This window comes from Oncorhynchus gorbuscha, linkage group LG03, assembly GCF_021184085.1.
Source record: "Oncorhynchus gorbuscha isolate QuinsamMale2020 ecotype Even-year linkage group LG03, OgorEven_v1.0, whole genome shotgun sequence".
Classification (NCBI taxonomy): domain Eukaryota; kingdom Metazoa; phylum Chordata; class Actinopteri; order Salmoniformes; family Salmonidae; genus Oncorhynchus; species Oncorhynchus gorbuscha.
In genome coordinates this window covers 81001850-81020094 of record NC_060175.1, presented here as the reverse complement: position 1 = coordinate 81020094, position 18245 = coordinate 81001850, and the positions used below count along the sequence as shown (strand labels likewise).

General features: G+C 41.6%; 1 protein-coding gene across 8 annotated transcripts in view; it reads left to right on the top strand.

Moving 5' to 3' along the window:
* The window catches only part of LOC124032020 (cyclin-dependent kinase 11B-like), a 28923-nt gene that overhangs the window by 6818 nt on the left and 3860 nt on the right, over nucleotides 1–18245 (top strand). For 5 of the 8 annotated variants that reach the window (XM_046343965.1, XM_046343971.1, XM_046343964.1 and 2 more), the window contains 14 exons: nucleotides 2356–2506; nucleotides 12332–12510; nucleotides 12656–12784; nucleotides 12934–13029; nucleotides 13245–13364; nucleotides 13482–13556; nucleotides 13750–13955; nucleotides 15436–15526; nucleotides 15604–15725; nucleotides 15877–15982; nucleotides 16145–16266; nucleotides 16505–16612; nucleotides 17070–17186; nucleotides 17622–17770. In XM_046343965.1, coding sequence (XP_046199921.1) covers nucleotides 2356–2506; nucleotides 12332–12510; nucleotides 12656–12784; nucleotides 12934–13029; nucleotides 13245–13364; nucleotides 13482–13556; nucleotides 13750–13955; nucleotides 15436–15526; nucleotides 15604–15725; nucleotides 15877–15982; nucleotides 16145–16266; nucleotides 16505–16612; nucleotides 17070–17186; nucleotides 17622–17770 — 1771 coding nt within the window. The remainder of the gene's footprint in view (nucleotides 1–2355; nucleotides 2507–12331; nucleotides 12511–12655; nucleotides 12785–12933; nucleotides 13030–13244; nucleotides 13365–13481; nucleotides 13557–13749; nucleotides 13956–15435; nucleotides 15527–15603; nucleotides 15726–15876; nucleotides 15983–16144; nucleotides 16267–16504; nucleotides 16613–17069; nucleotides 17187–17621; nucleotides 17771–18245) is intronic. The other 3 variants (XM_046343972.1, XM_046343970.1, XM_046343968.1) reach the window with 2 other exon arrangements.

The following is an 18245-nucleotide window of genomic DNA, read 5'->3' as shown; positions in this document are numbered from 1 at the left end:
CACTATACACGTGTTTTGTGGTGGTCGGTGCAGCAGGGAGGCGAGTGGCACAACGGGCCCTGGTCACATAGTCAGTCTGTCTTTTCTTTTTAACACTGCAAGTTTGAGCCAGGAGCCACAATCAAATAAATTGCGGTCATTTGTGTGTCTTAATTATTTCATCCAACAGTAAGCTTAAAGCATAAGACAAGCTCAGTGCAAATAGTTGTTTTGATTAAAACATAGGATGTGTCTACAATGCATTCGGGAAGTATTCAGACCCCTTAATGTTTTCCACAGTTTGTTACGCTACAGCCTTATTCTGAAATGGATTAAATTGTTTTATCCTCTATCTCCACACAATACCCCATAATGACTAAGCAAAAACAGGTTTTTAGAAATGTATTAACTTTAAAAATAAACTTAATTATTACATTTACCTAAGTATTCAGACCCTTTACTCTACTTTGTTGAAGCACCTTAGGCAGTGATTACAGCCTCAAGTTTTCTTGGGTATGATGCTACAAGCTTGGCACACCTGTATTTGGGGAATTTCTCCCATTCTCTGCAGATCCTCTCAAGCTCTGTCAGGTTGGATGGGGAGCGTCGCTGCACAGCTATTTTAAGGTCTCCAGAGATGTTTGATCAGGTTAGAGTCCGAGCTCTGGCTGGGCCACTTGAGGACATTCAAAGACTTGTCTCGAAGCCACTCCTGTGTTTTCTTTTCTGGTGTGCTTACGGTCGTTGTCTTGCTGAAAGGTGAACCTTCACCCCAGTCTGAGGTCCTGAGTGCTCTGGAGCAGGTTTTAATCAAGGATCTGTCTATAATTTGTACTAGTTTCTCATGGTCTGTCCTTTAGGTGCCTTTTGGCAAAGGCCAAGCTGGCTGTCGTGCCGTAAAGGCCTGATTGGTGGAAGGCTGCGGAGATTGTTGTCCTTCTGGAAGGTTTTCCCATCTCCACAGAGGATCTCTGGAACTCTGTCAGTGACCATCTGGTTCTTGGTCACCTCCCTGACCAAGGCCCTTCTCCCTCAGGATGTACCTGACCTAAATTTTGTGTCTCATAAAAGGGTCTGAATACTTATGTAAGTAAGGTATTTCTGTTTTTTATATATATAAATTGGGCAAAATAATTGACTTTTCGCTTTGTCATGAGGTATTGTGTAGATTGATGAGGGAAAACATTTATTTAATACACTTTGGAATAAGGCTGTAAAGTAACAATGTGGAAAAAGTCAAGGGGTCTGAAGGCTTTCCAAATGCACTGTATATAGAAAAAATTGAAGATTAAAAAGAACAGACAATTTGTTTATTTTTTGTTCGGGCACAGCCCTGCAAACAGATGTAAACATTTGTGCACAACATTTTAGAGAAATAAGCTTTTTGTGCATCTGTAACATTTCTGCAATCTTTTATTTTAGCTCATGAAACTGTTGACAGTTGTCTGTATGTCCAACCAGCCTCACAACTGCAGACCACGTGTATGGCATTGTGTGGGCAAGCGGTTTGCTGATGTCAATGTTGCTAACAAAGTGTCCCAAGTTGGCAGTGTGCTTAAGGTATGGGCAGGTATAAGCTACGGGCAATGAACACAATGGCGTTTTATCGATGGCAATTTGAATGCACAAAAATAACGTGACAAGATCCTGAGGCCCCTTTTTTTCATGGTATCTGTGACCAACAGATGCATAGCTGTATTTCTAGGCATGTGAAATCTGTAGATAATGGCATAATAAATTTATTTAAATTGACTGACTAAATTCCTCATATGAACTGTAACTCAGTAAAATCAATTAAATTGTTGCTTGTTGCTTTAGTTATGTTCAGTATTGATTAGACATTAAGCAAATGAACAGTAAATGTAGGCTAATACTGGTGATATATGTAATGGGGAATTGATAAACACTAACAATCAAAAGGGCAAACAAAGGGCAAACAATTTACACAATGAAACACTTAAAGTGCATGAAATGGCGGAACAGAGCGCATTCCGGAGAGAGACATGTCTTGTGCATCTTAACCACACTCCCATTTTGGATGGTTGCATCTCCGCAGCCTACTGAATGGATTAATACACAGAAGACCGGTGAGAATCAGACAGGTGTCTCGTTGGGGGGATCTATTTGTGACTGCTCGACTAAAAAAATCTTGGTCGACCAACAGCCTATCCACCAGTCCACTAAATGTGGTCAGCCCTGCTATGGTGTCACATATGAAAAAATGGCAGAGATATAAGAATGAGTCATCTATCTTTCTCTATGTTATTGGTGTAGAATGTTGAATAGGGACTGGTTTTACTGTGGTATTAAACTATGTATGCATGCATATGTAGCACCAAGGTAGCACTGTTTTACATTTGTTTGTTTTTATCACAGTAGCAGCAGCAGGGAAACACGTGCGGCCCAAAGACAAAGACAGGGAGAGTGAGCGCAGGAAACGGCAGTGGGAGGAGCAAGACAAGGCCCGGCGAGACTGGGAGAGGCAGAAACGCAGGGAGCAGGCCAGAGCCCAATCCCGCAGAGAGAGGTGACTACTGTGACCACATACAAACACATTTGTATTACATGCTGACCAAAACGTCCATTTCATCCAAACTGCTTGACCGCATCAACGGGCATCTGCGTAGCCAGCCGCTTAAATTTAAATTGGTTGATGCGCTGCAAGTCTCTCCTGTCCCAATTTCTCATTGGTTTTTACGAGCATATACCCACGTGGGAGATTCAAAGATGAATGAGGTCCACAGTCCACTAGTGGTGGTAATGCAACTTTGTTGGTTGCCAGCCGCTGTATAAAATCCACATAAGAAGAAATATGAAGGAGAAGTTCATTAAAAAATATATTTAAAACGTGGAGTGGAGAACACATACAGATCCAGCTAAAGAAAGGACCAAGTAAAATAACGGCCTGATGTTTAAACCTCTTACCTCCACCCGACACGCAGGCGTCCCATCTAGACATCTGGAAATGCAAATGCGCTATGCTAAATGCTAATAGCACTCGTTAAAACTCAAACGTTCATTAAAACACACATGCAGGGTACTGAATTAAAGCTACACTCGTTGTGAATCCAGCCAACAAGTCAGATTTTTAAAATGCTTTTCGGCGAAAGCATGAGAAGCTATTATCTGATAGCATGCAACACCCCTATAGACCCGCAGGGGACGTAAACAAAATAATTAGCATAGTCGGCGCTACACAAAATGCATAAATAAAATATAAAGCATTCATTACCTTTGACAATCTTCTTTGTTGGAACTCCTAGATGTCCCATAAACATCACTATTGGGTCTTTTTTTTCCCGATTAAATCGGTCCATATATAGCCTAGATAGCGATCTATGAAGACTGTGATCAAGGGAAAAAACAGCGTTTTATAACGCAACGTCATTTTTTTAAATTAAAAAAGTCGACGATAAACTTTCACAAAACACTTCGAAATACTTTTGTAATGCAACTTTAGGTATTAGTAAATGTTAATAATCGATCTAATTGATCACGGGGCGATGTATATTCTATAGCTCTACGTCTTGAAATAATGTCCGGATAAATCTCAACCAAAATATCCTGTTGGAGACCGGAAGAAATGGGCTGTCTCTTGTTCGTTTGACCTAGAAACAAATCCTAGGCAAATGACAAGACTGTTGACATCGTGTGGAAGCTGTAGGTATTGCAACCTCGGCTCCAGGTAATGTGGTTTCCATTCAACAATACATTCAAGTGGCGCATTGATATATTTTCCAGTTTTCAGTGATCAGATTTTCCTGCGCTTTTCGATGAAACACACGTTCTGTTATAGTCACAGCCGTGATTTAACCAGTTTTAGAAACGTCTGAGTGTTTTCTATCCACACATACTAATCATGCATATACTATATTCCTGGCATGAGTAGCAGGGCGCAACATTTCGATTTTTAACAGAATGTTCTAAAAAGTAGGTGGTAGGATCAACAGGTTAATATTTCCCCATACAAATTAGCTAGCATAATGTCCATGAATGTTTCATTTATGTTTCGACCTCATCCCAAATTAATATAGTTGGTTCGCAGTTGGTTTTGGTCATTTAGCCTGCATGTCAAGAACGCGTCTGGTGTGGATAGAAAAAAAATCAACATAGACGCATGCATGGAAAGGGTTTTGTCAGTATGTTAGCGTGGCTTGTATTAGCAGATATATATACTATAGAACAAACAAATATCCATGCTCTTTGACCCCACTGTCACTAATCACATTTCCATCTACAGTTTTTATGCGAGTAAAGTCATGCTTAACAAAAACTAAATCAGCAATTGTGATGGAAACATGGAGTGTCGGTACAATTTCCTAAATCTCAACAATTTGTTTGACACGGTGGGATCTTTTTGTGTCAGTAAAATTAATTATGCAACAAATTGGAGTGGAAATGATTTCTGATTTCTTGCGCAATTGTTGGTAGATAATTTTCCTCAACATGGTTATTTTCTCAAAGTACAAACCTCTCACTTCAGGGAAAGGTAGCACGAGCTACATCACCAGGTTTTGCGATATGGCATATACAGTCATGGCCAAAGATTTTGAGAATGACACTAGTATACATTTGTATAGTCTGCTGCCTCAGTTTGTATGACGGCAATTAGCATATACTCCAGAATGTTATGAAGAGTGATCAGATGAATTGCAATTAATTGCAAAGTCCCTCTTTGCCATGCAAATGAACTGAATCCCCAAAAACATTTCCACTGCGTTTCAGCCCTGCCACAAAAGGACAACCTGACATGTCAGTGATAATCTCGTTAATATAGGTGTGAGTGTTGACGAGGACAAGGCTGGGGATCACTCTGTCATGCTGATTGAGGTCGAATAACAGACTGGAAGCTTCAAAAGGAGGGTGGTGCTTGGAATCATTGTTCTTCCTCTCAACCATGGTTTCCTGCAAGGAAACATATGCCGTCATCATTGCTTTGCACAAAAAGGGCTTCACAGGCAAGTATATTGCTGCCAGTAAGATTGCACCTAAATCAGCCATTTATCGGATTATCAAGAACTTCAAGGAGAGTGGTTCAATTGTTGTGAAGAAGGCTTCAGGGCGCCCAAGAAAGTCCAGCAAGCGCCAGGACCATCTCCTAAAGTTGATTCAGCTGCAGGATCGGGCCACCACCCGTACAGAGCTTGCTCAGGAATGGCAGCAGGCAGATGTGAGTGCATCTGCACGCACAGTGAGGTGAAGACTTTTGGAGGATGGCCTGGTGTCAAGAAGGGCAGCAAAGAAGCCACTACTCTTCAGGAAAAACATCAGGGACAGACTGATATTCTGCAAAAGGTACATAATATAATAATAATAATAATATATGCCATTTAGCAGACGCTTTTATCCAAAGCGAGGACTGCTGAGGACTGGGGTAAAGTCATTTTCTCTGATGAATCCCCTTTCCGATTGTTTGGGGCACCCGGGAAAAAGCTTGTCCGGAGAAGACGAGGTGAGTGCTACCATCAGTCCTGTGTCATACAAACAGTAAAGCATCCTGAGACCATTCATGTGTGGGGTTGCTTCTCAGCCAAAGGAGTGGGCTCACTCACAATTTTGCCCAAGATCACATCCATGAATAAAGAATGGTACCAACACATCCTCCGAGAGCAACTTCTCCCAACCATCCAAAAACAGTTTGGTGACGAACAATGCCTTTTCCAGCATGAAGCGGCAAAAGGCCTTATGGCCTTCCAGCCATAAGGCAAAAGTGATAACTAAGTGGCTCGGGGAACAAAACATGGATATTTTGGGTCCATGGCCAGGAAACTCCCCAGACCTTAATCCCATTGAGAATTTGTGGTCAATCCTCAAGAGGCGTGGACAAACAAAAACCCACAAATTCCGAAAAATTCTACGCATTGATTATGCAAGAATGGGCTGCCATCAGAAGTGTGGCCCAGAAGTTAATTGACAGCATGCCAGGGCGGATTGCAGAGGTCTTGAAAAAGAACGGTCAACACTGCAAATATTGACTCTTTGCATCAACTTCATGTAATTGTAAAAATAAGGGGGAAAAAGCTTTTGACACTTATGAAATGCTTGTTAATCTAGTTCAGTAGTAACATCTGACAAATATCTCAAGACACTGAAGAAGCAACCTTTGAAAATTTGTCATTGTCAACTTTTGCCCACAACTGGACACACCTACTCATTCAAGAGTTTTTCTTTATTTTTACTCTAATTCTACGTTGTAGAATAATAGTGAAGACATCAAATCAAAATATATTTTAGATTCTTCAAAGTAGCCACCCTTAACCTTGATGATAGCTTTGCACACTCTTGTCATTCTCTCAACCAGCTTCACCTGGAATGCTTTTCCAACAGTCTTGAAGGAGTTCCCACATATGCTGAGCATTTGTTGGCTGCTTTTCCTTCACTCTGTGGTCCAACTCATCCCAAACCGATTGGGTTAAGGTCGAGTGATTGTGAAGGCCAGGTCATCTGATGCAGCGTGCCATCACTCTCTTTCTTGGTCAAATAACCTTTACACAGTCTGGAGGTGTGTTTTGGTCGTTGTCATGTTGAAAAACTTAAGTGCAAACCAGATGAGTTGGCGTATCGCAGCGGAGTGCTGTGGTAGCCATGCTGGTTAAGTGTGCATTGAATTCTAAATAAATCTGTGTCACCAGAAAAGCACCATCACACTACCTCCATGCTTCACGGTGGGAACCACATATGCGGAGATCATCCATTCACCTACTCTGCGTCTCACAAAGACATGGCGGTTGGAACCAGATATCTCAAATTTGGACTCATCAGAGCAAAGGACAGATTTCCACCGGTATAATGTCCATTGCTCATGTTTCTTGGCCCAAGCAAGTCTCTTCTTATTGGTGTCCTTTATCGGCATGTGATTGGGAGTCCCATAGGGCTGCGCACAATTGGCCCAGCTTTCATTAGGGCTTGGCCGGGTTAGGCCGTCATTGTAAATTAGAATTTGTTCTTAACCTCTTTGGGCTGCAATCCCATTAACAGCATGATTATGACAGCCAGTGAAAGTGCAGGGCTCCAAATTCAAACAACAGAAATCTTGTCCCTAGCGGGCGAAACAGATATGACAGCTTGTTACACAAAGGAAAAGGTGCTGGGTTTGAGTGAAAGAGCTGTGCTATCGTAAATACAGTATCTTATACATTCTAAATTACTGCCCATTTGGAAAAGGAAAATGCAATAAATATTTACTCTGACCTGCGCTTCAGTAGGTTGGTGGTAGATGGGAGACCGTGTTGCCAACTGAGTCCTCTGTCCTTTGAAGCAAGTCTCTGGTGGTCACTTGGATAAGTTGTAACGTCGTTGTGTGGTAGATGGGATACTCTGTCTGTTCCTTCCTAACCTGCGTTTGCAGCTGCGGTCGCTAACTCAACAGCTAGGAGGTATCACTTCTGTCGTGAATAAGAGTTCAACGTTCATACCATTCGCAACCAAAGCTCATGCTGATATTGGCTTCGTTCTTGTAGTTTTATCTGAACCATTCTGACATAGGATCGTCATCCTACCTCATGGGAACAGAAAGTTATGTTGTAGTCAAGAGCTTATAGGAAGGAAGAGAGGGTGTGTTTGAAAAGTTTTATAGCCTTTGTCCCTTCACAGGTGAAGGGCCACTGATTGAGCAGCCCTACCTTATGAAAATCCAAATCTCACATTTTAGAACCTAAAATCACATTTCATCCCATCACAAATAATTTCATATTCAAACATTTAAATTGAACAACAATTCCATGTGAATCTGATAACTCTGATGTATAGACTTTCCACTGTGGAGTTTATGTCATCTTATCATTGATGAGAATGTCTCAGATGACAACCGAACTGACATCATATTCATTAAATTCCACTGCATATGTTCAATTGTTCGGATTACCAGAATATAGTTCATTTCCCCCCACATACTGATGTTCCCAGAATCTCTATGTTAACCAAGGGGTTTTTAAATGTAACCTCAGTAGGTTTGAGAAGGGAAGGTCATAAACCTATCCCCCAGGCCAACGTCATGACAGAGGTGTCACAAAAAGCACAAATAGAGATAAAATTAATCACTAACATTTGATGATCTTCGTCAGATGACACTCATAGGACTTCATGTTACACAATACATGTATGTTTTGTTTGATAAAGTTCATATTTATATAAAACAATCAGAGTTTACATTGGCGCGTTACATTCACTTGTTCCAAAAACATCCAGTGATTTTGCATAGCCACATCGATTCAACAGAAATACTCATCATAAATGTAGATGATAATGCAAGTTATACACATGGAATTATAGATATACCTGTCCTTAATGCAACCGCTGTGTCAGATTTCAAAAAAACTTTACGGAAAAAGTAAACCATGCAATAATCTGATACGGTGCACAGAACAATAGTCAAATTAGCTGCCATGTTGTAGTGCTCTTCATCTGAATGCACTCCCAGGAATCCCAGGTCCACAATAAATGCTTGATTTGTTCGACAATGTCCGTTATTTATGTCCAATTAGCGGCTTTTGTTAGCCGCGTTTGGTACACCTATCCAAACGCAGGTGCTGGTTGACCATTTCTTTTGACAAAATCTTCAAAAAGTTATATTACAGGTCGAAGAAACATTTCAAACTAAGTACAGAATCAATCATTCGGTTGTGTTTATCATAAATCTTCAATAAAGTTCCAACCGGAGAATTCCTTCGTGTCTGGAGGAGGAACGGAATGCAGGAAGATATCATGTGGTATGCGTGTGACCTGGAACTGGCTCTCTGCCAGACACATGGCTCATTCTGCTCATATTCAGTCCCACAAGACAGTAGAAGCCTATTTCAAATTTCAATAGACAGTTGACATCTAATGGAAGCCCTAGGAAGTGAATTTTCATTCATATTGCAATGGGATTTCAATAGGGAATGGTTTGAAAATATACCAACCTCAGATTTCTCACTTCCTGTTTGGATTTCTTTTCAGGTTCTTGCCTGGCATATGAGTTCTGTTATACTCAGACATCACGCAAACAGTTTCAGAAACTTTAGAGTGTTTTCTATCCAATACTTATAATGATATGCATATATTAGCAACTGAGACTGAGGAGCAGGCCGTTTACTCTGGGCACCTTTCATCCAAGCTACTCAATAGTGCCCCTGCAGCCATAATAAGTTAACTGACTTGCCTAGTTAAATAAAATAATTAGTGGTTTCTTGGCAGTGGTTTGAGTGTGCCATGTGTTCCTTCCTGCAAAATCCTCTAGAGGGCAGAATGTAAAAAAAATTATATTGATACCAAAACGATACAAATGGCACACACAAAAAGAACAGCAGGGAGGACTGATTTCCCTCCGTTCTTTCCAGGTTTTTTCTCAATCACACTTTCTAATATAAAAACAACAAAATAAACATTTTGCTTTTCTCACTGCACAATAGTTCTTAACCTGTTGCGACGAGCAATCCCGTGTCCGGGATCCTATTTATAGCCTCAAGCTCATTACCATAACACAACGTTAACTATTCATGAAAATCGCAAATGAAATGAAATAAATATATTTGCTCTCAAGCTTAGCCTTTTGTTAACAACACTGTCATCTCAGATTTTCAAAATATGCCTTTGAACCATAGCTGAACAAGCATTTGTGTAAGAGTATTGATAGCCTAGCATAGCGTTAAGCCTAGCATTCAGCATGCAACATTTTCACAAAAACAAGAAAAGCATTCAAATAAAATCATTTACCTTTGAAGAACTTCAGATGTTTTCAATGAGGAGACTCTCAGTTCGATAGAAAATGTTCAGTTTTTCCAAAAAGATTATTTGTGTAGGACAAGTCGCTCCGTTTTGTTCATCACGTTTGGGTAAGAAAAAACCTGAAAATTAAGTCATTACAACGCAAACTTTTTTCCAAATTAACTCCATAATATCGACAGAAACATGGCAAACGTTGTTTAGAATCAATCCTCAAGGTGTTTTTCACATATCTATCGACAATAAATAATTCGTGGCAGTTTGGTTTCTCTTCTGAAGAAAATGGAATGCGCATGGACCTGGAGATTACGCAATAATTTTGACGGAGGACACCCGGGCGGACACCTGGTAAATGTAGTCTCTTATGGTCAATCTTCCAATGATATGCCTACAAATACGTCACAATGCTGCAGACACCTTGAGGAAATGACAGAAAGTGCAGGCTCATTCCTGGCGCATTCACAGCCATATAAGGAGACATTGGAACACAGGGCATTCAAACTCTGGACCATTTCCTGTATGAAATTTCATCTTGGTTTCGCTTGTAGCATTAGTTCTGGGGCACTCACAGATAGTATCTTTGCGGTTTTGGAAACGTCAGTTTTTTCTTTCCAAAGCTGTCAATTACATGCATAGTCGAGCATCTTTTCATGACAAAAATATCTTGTTTAAAACGGGAACGTTTTTTATTCAAAAATTAAAAATTACGGCGAAAGCATACCTTACAATTATTTGAGAACATAGCCCAGCAGACAAATCATTACAAACAGTAACCAGCCAAGTAGAAGAGTTACACAAGTCAGAAATAGAGATAAAATTAATCCCTTACCTTTGATGATCTTCATATGTTTGCACTCAAATGTTCCTTTTGTTCAGTAAAGTCTCTTTCTATACCTGAAAACCTCTGTTTTGTTTGCGTTTTCTTCAGTAATCCACAGGCTCAAACGCAGTCACAACAGGCAGACAAAAAAATCCAAATTGTATCTGTAAAGTTCATAGAAACATGGAAAACAATGTTTATATTCAATCCTCGGGTTGTTTTTAGCCTAAACTGGTTTCATCACTGCCTGGTAGGGCAACTGCTCGGCCTTCGACCGCAAGGCACTACAGAGGGTAGAGAGTACGGCCCAGTACATCACTGGGGCCAAGCTTCCTACCGTCCAGGACCTCTATACCAGGTGGTGTCAGAGGAGTGCCCTAAAAATTGTGAAACTCCAGCCACCCTGGTCATAGACTGTTGACTCTGCTACCACACGGCAAGCGGCAGCGGAGCACCAAGTTTAGGTCCAAGAGGCTTCTAAACAGCTTCTACCCCCAAGCCATAAGACTCCTGAACATCTAATCAAATGGCCATCCAGACTATTTGTTTTGCACCCCCCCTTACACCGCTGCCACTCTGTTGTTATCTATGCATAGTCACTTTAATAACTCTACCTACATGTACATATTACCTCAATTAACCGGTGCCCCCACACATTGACTCGCTATTATTTTACTGCTGCTCTTTAACTTGTTACTTTAAAATAAAAAATTAAGCTGCATTGTTGGTTAAGGGCTCGTAAAGTAAGCATTTCACTGTAAGGAAAGATTTGATAAATCTGAGACACTCCATTTAGTAGGATATGTTACGTTTGGTGGTGGGTGGCCATATAACGCGAAATGTCGGTGATTGGTTGGTCGTAGAACGCGAATGGTTAGCAACTCAAAGGTTGCGAGTTCGATTCTCATCACTGACAGCTTTAGCATTTTAGCTAAGTATCCGCTTTTCAATCATTTCTATCTTTTAGCTACTTTGCAACAACTTTGCATGTTAGCTAACCCTTCCCCTAAGACTAACCTTAACCCTTTTAACTAACCATTCCCCTAACTCCTAAACTTAACCCTAACCACTAGTCTAGCTAATGTTAGCCACCTAGCTAGAATTCGTAGGATATCATGCGAAATGGGTGATGGACATCCAGAAATTAATCCATACCATACAAAACGTAACATATCATACTAAATTGAGTCTCAGATTCACTTGTAAAATAATACGAAATGCTATGAGACCAGGTTGAGGAAATGTCTGATTTTCACATTTCTGACTGGCCTGTAGGGTTTCCAAAACCTCCCCAGTATGTCAAGCCCTGACACACACTGACAAGGTCATTCCTGTGCCATTGTTGCCTCTTCAGCAAGTTGGTTTATTTTTGGTCAATTGCACATTACTGTTTGAATAAATCATGATGATAAAAATAAATTCCATGGCCAGGTTAAAAAAATAAAAAATCGCTTGCGACCAATTAAAAATGTTGCACTGTCAAATCAGACAAATGGTCGCAAATGCGATTGTTTTGGTTGCATTATCAAACCCCGGTCGTGTTTTTCTTTTTTTCTGTACCTGGATACTTAGTGTTTACGCTACGTCATCACACACAGCCCTTTGTCCGTCTGATGGAAATTTGCTTGAAAATCTGTCGCAAATTCGGTGGAAACCTAGCTTATGATATCATATCTTGGTCTACCTTCAAACGTGCATATCCTCAAACTGTCACACGCTGGTCAGACATCTTTTTTACCGTGCAGTTACCTGTCACACTATACTGTACTCTTCCCCTTCCATGCAGCAGACATTAACAGTGTGGGGTGGGTGGCTTTTGGGTTTCTGGAGAGCTCCTGACAGGATTCCCCCGTCTTCCCCGGACTACAGGGACAGGTTGGAGCAGGTGGAGCGCCAGCGCGAGAGGGACCGCAAGCTCCGTGAGCAGCAGCAGAAGGAGCAGCGCGAGCAGAAGGAGAGAGAGAGGAGGGCAGAGGAGCGCCGCAAAGAGCGTGAGGCGCGCCGAGAAGGTCAGGGTTCACACACACGCATTTGCGCACACGTGTAGGGTTAGAGTTTACAGCCTTAGCGTGTCCGTGAATGTAAGTATTTTGATATATGTAAGGATGCACTGTTGTTGACGGGATGCAAAACCTCTTGTCCGTTCTCTGACAGTCCCGTCCCACCATCGTGCACTGCCTGATGAGTACGGGGACAAGCCGAAACAGAGCCACCGCAGCCGCAGCCCCAACCAGGCTCCCCAGGACCGACTGGAGCACAGCAGCGAGCCACATAGAACTGGTGGTGAGACTATCAAATCAAGATGGTTTTACATAATTTTGCTTTGGTAGAATTGGTATCAAGACTTAGTCATTTATTTCAATCAATTTCCTTAACTATAATTTTTCTGTGTGATTAGGGACGCTCATTTTGCTTTGTTTGTGGTCCAACAGTGAAAGATGAGAAGCCAGAGGACAAGGACCTTCTCTCTGACCTTCAGGACATCAGTGACAGTGAGAGGAAGACCAGCACAGGAGAGTCCTCCTTAGGTAAGTAGACACACACACTCACTCAAGGTTGCAACATATCCCACACCAGATAGCATCACAAAAGAGTTATTAAAACATTACACTTCTACTGATGTTTAATCCTTAACAGAGTTCTAACTGTTATAGATACTGTATTTACAATCCAGACATCTTCTTGTGTTTTAAGTCTTTGTGGGTTGTTTGGAGGTGACATTGAGTGGACTTCTCTTCCCTAGGCTCCGGCTCAGGGTCGGGCTCTGACGATGAGGAGGGTAATGGCGTTGAAGATGGATCTAGCAGCCTGAGCGAGGGAGAGAACGAGGAATCAGGCTCTGGAGAATCTGACCAGACTGCAGGTCTGTTGAATTACTCTACTTCTGTTGCTTGTGTGTGTGCGCTTGTTTTATCACTTAATACAATTACGGTGTTGTCACAGTGACACGGCTCTGACCCACCCATTGTCTGTGTTTCAGGTGTGGTGAGTGAAGACGAGCAGTCTGAGGAAGAGTTTGAGGAAGAGAGAGAGAACGGCAACCATATTCCCCCAGGTAGGCATTTCACGCCCCATTTGTCTGGTGGCAGTCATTTGAACAGGTGTTATTGTCATGTCTGAGAGTAAAGTTAGTTTTCTTGAAGCTTTTTTATCGGAAAAGGTTAGATCTAACTCTCAACCAGCTGCTGCTAGATGTGATTTTGTCTTGTTTCTGTAAGTTATAACTGCCTCCTCATTAACCCTCACAGTGCCAGAGTCACGATTTGACCACGATACTGAGGAAAGTGGAGAGGAAGAGGAAGAGGAGGCAGGGGATGGAGATGTGACCCCCCAGTCTGTGTCTCACTCCCACTCAGCCACCCCTGAGCCTGAGGAGAACTACATCCCCGACTCTCCTCCCATCTCCCCCGTGGAGCTAAAGAAGGAGCTGCCTAAGTACCTGCCAGCTCTACAGGTCTGTCCATCTGTCTGGCATCACACCCCACCTGGGTCAAATCAAATACATTTCTATAAAAAAAATTACATGCCTACGGTGCGCTTGACCTACAGAGTTTGTACGGTCATTATTCAAATCCTGGAAAAGTTATGGAATGTTTAAATTGTGTTTTCCAGGCCTGGAAAAGTTTTGGAAAAGGATCAAATCCATAATATAAATATTTTAGCAATCAAATAAAAATCAATACATCAGCCAGGTTCAGAATGACACTTGAGCGAGTCTGTGTTTGCGCGCATCACCTGCATGTGTGTGTGAGGAGTCGGCCGTTGCTCAATGAGAGAGAGACAGTCGGACATTGAGGCAGAAGGTAGGCCTAGACTATAAAATATGATTGACAACAGACTAATAACTAGTTTGCCAATTCAAAACATATCTTGTACCCTCTAGTTATCTGTTTAGCTATTATTAGCATGCATTTATGTTTTCCTCATGTGATGTCCCAACACTCACGAATAAGGCCATACAATCGCGAGTAAAGCCATACACAGTTGATTTACTTTTTACAAGTATTAATTTAAACTATTTGAAACGAAAGATTCACTTCGCCATTTTATTAGTTCAGATTCAGTTAGATATGTAGCCTTTATTTTGGATTAACTTTATTTGTAGATACTTCCAGTTTATTTGGCCATCCAATGTATGGAACATTGCAACTCAATAGCCTGAAATGTAAACACTTCTATGGTAAATATGACTAAACTAGAAAAGGTACATTTCCTGAAGAATGTTTTTGGGCTTGCTTCAGCTGAATAAAAATATTTGCAGCCTACCATAGTCATTTTTTGTTTGATATATTAAATTAGCAAATTATTTCAAAAGGTATGAAACGTATTCGGTTTTAATGTTGCAATGTTATACGTCAAGGGTGGTCAGCCATCATCCACGATAGCTCATATTTGTGCAGGCTTTTATTCCAGTAGCCTTCTAACAAACCACATTTTAAATGATCTGTTCAACCGGACCTTGTAAAACTGTCTCTGATGTGTTTGAGCAGGGCTTTATTAAAAGCCCGCACAGCTAGTAGCTCTCCAGACTGAGGGTTGACCACATGTTTTATACAGTTGCCTTACAGGTAGTCTACTTTGTGGGGGCTTAAGTGCCTTGCATAAAGACAGGATATGGTACATGAGATTGAAGAGCAGCCTCCACGTGTCTACCACGTTACGCTTACATAGATGATGGCAATTGTTGGTCATGGAAATGTGGTTAAAAGTCATGGATAACTTAATAAATTCTGTCTGTCAAAATGTGTATGAACCTGGACATAGCTTGCCTGATACAATGGAATATTTCAAGAAATGCTCTCACCTGGCAGAGGAAATCAAGTGCACCTCAAGTATTTGACAGAAAAGTAATACGTATTTGACTCAGGCCTGTACACACACACACACATCATGTGGACATGTATTGATTGACATTGGTTTCATGTCATTTTCAGGGCTGCCGCAGTGTCGAGGAGTTCCAGTGTCTGAATCGTATCGAGGAAGGGACCTACGGCGTGGTGTATAGGGCCAAGGACAAAAAGACCGGTATGTGGGCTACCTTACAATTGATTTCCGATCCATCCCTGGACAGACCCACACTAAAACAGGCCTGTCTCTTCTAGATGAGATTGTGGCCTTAAAGCGTCTGAAGATGGAGAAGGAGAAAGAAGGTTTCCCCATCACGTCTCTGAGAGAGATCAACACCATTCTGAAGGCCCAGCACCCCAACATCGTCACTGTCAGGGTGAGGTGCATATAAATACACATTGAAACTATCATAAATTGTTATATCTATGGTGAGCAGCACACATCTGACTCAGAGGAACTCCTCCCTCAATAATATATTATTTTGAAATACATTTTGTGTAGCGCCTTTCTCCTTTTTCCCATGTTAGGAAATCGTCGTTGGAAGCAACATGGACAAGATCTACATTGTGATGAATTATGTGGAGCACGACCTGAAAAGCTTGATGGAGACCATGAAGCAGCCTTTTCTCCCAGGTAATATTGTGTGATTCAGTTTGAGTTGCAGAAAATACAGTACACTTATGTCCTCCAGCCATTTTCCCATGTATTTTGGCTAGGTTAGCATAAGAGTATTGTTTTAATGTAAGCTTATGAGCTCATGACTCTTTTCCACTTCCTCTTTCTTATCGGCCTCAGGCGAAGTGAAGACCCTGATGATCCAGCTGCTGCGAGGCGTCCGCCATCTCCACGACAACTGGATCCTCCACCGCGACCTGAAGACCTCTAACCTGCTGCTCAGCCACAAGGGGATCCTCAAGGTGTAATAATGCCCTGTTGTATTATATATGTATGATATATTATATCCCATTATAATAATATTAAAACTGCTGTGGGTTGGGAACTTCAGATAAGGATTAGATCATCCATGGCTCAGATGAAGAAATACAACACTCTAGGCTTATTAATGACAAAGAATAATGACTTTAATGTGCGTTCGTGTGTATGCTTGCCTCTTGGGCATTTTTGTAATGTTTGTTCTTTGTTGTGCTGTTCTAGGTGGGGGACTTTGGTCTGGCCCGTGAGTATGGGTCTCCCCTGAAGCCCTACACCCCTGTGGTGGTGACCCTGTGGTACCGTTCTCCAGAACTGCTGCTGGGAGCCAAAGTGAGTCATGACCTAAGCACGTGTCTACAATCTGTTTAACCTCCCCAAATCCTAACAATTACCATTTGTGGGATGTTATGCAAAAACTAACCGTGGATCAATGTCTTGTGAGCGACATAGCCACAGTAGACACCTGCATTCAAAACTCTGCCTTGAGTCAAAACATCTCAAGAAACTTCAGTCATCAAAGACCCTCTCCAGTCAAAACAGTGCCATTCTAAACCGTTACCTGAGTGTGAACATTACCGAATTCAGACGACACAATGCATACTTTGTATGCCTTCCAATAGTGTTGAAGTCTGTAGTTCTAAACATAGCCCAAGACTACATACACACAGCACCATTACCAAGTCAAAGCTTGTCCTCGCCCAGACTAAACACTCCAACCCAGACTCAGGCGGTGCTGTCTGTTACTTAGAATACTGTGGTTTTAGCGAGTGTGTGTTTCTCTCCACAGGAGTACTCCACAGCTGTGGACATGTGGTCTGTAGGCTGCATATTTGGAGAGCTCCTTACCCAGAAACCTCTCTTCCCTGGAAAATCTGAGATCGACCAAATTAACAAGATATTTAAGGTTAGCACATTTGTATCAACAAGTACATTTGACTTCATACTGTCTGGAAAGTAAAAGCACTTTATATACTCCACTCTTACATCTGCGTGCGTTCTTGACAGCTACCACATGTTTTTGTTGGTTTTCCAGTTTTATGATCTCCCCACAAGGTGGCAGAGTTAAGAATAGGATGTAGTCAGATTAAATGGATTTGAGTTGACTACACAATGTATTTTTCAGAGAGGTACTGCAGTTCAGTGACCCAATCTCTTTTAGATAGACATGGTGACATAACAGACTTGTCTGTGGCGGTTGTGTGACTGGGCTAAACTATAAAACTCAGATTAAAAGCTGTGGTCCCAGCAGTTCCTAACATACCATACATAGTGGGGACCTCCAGCCCACACATAAAACATTAACGCCATGTGTCTGTGTGTTGACGCATGTTCTTGTCAGGACCTAGGGTCACCCAGCGAGAAGATTTGGCCAGGCTACAACGAGCTCCCTGCTGTGAAGAAGATGACTTTTACAGAGTACCCCTACAACAACTTGCGCAAGCGCTTCGGAGCCCTGCTTTCAGACCAGGGCTTCGACCTAATGAACAAGTACGTCTAATCTACCCATATCTGTTACATTTCTCAGACAAACGAGCTTTGGTTCTTAGAAAATCTCAGTTGAGAAGATTTTAATACAAAACCACTGGACTCAATGAACAATGCCATGAATGTGTAATCTAAAAATGTTCTCTATAAATACTAGCAAAAATGAAATGTTTGCCAAGTGTTGCTATACATAAGTTTTGACATCAGTGCAGTGGAATGTCGTCAGTATAATGACTCAGGAAGTGCAATGACCCCTGGCCAGTGGCTGCTAGCCGTCTCATGTTTGGACTAGAGGGTGGCGGTCCTCCAACTACAAGACTAGGCTTAAGATTGCGTTGTCAGCCTTGTTGCTTTAACTTACCCTGTGTGATTAGATGAGATGAAGACTAAACATCCTCTCACTGTCAACTGCCTTTATATTCAGCAAACTTAACATGTATAAATATTTGTATGAACATAAGATTCAACTGAGGAGACA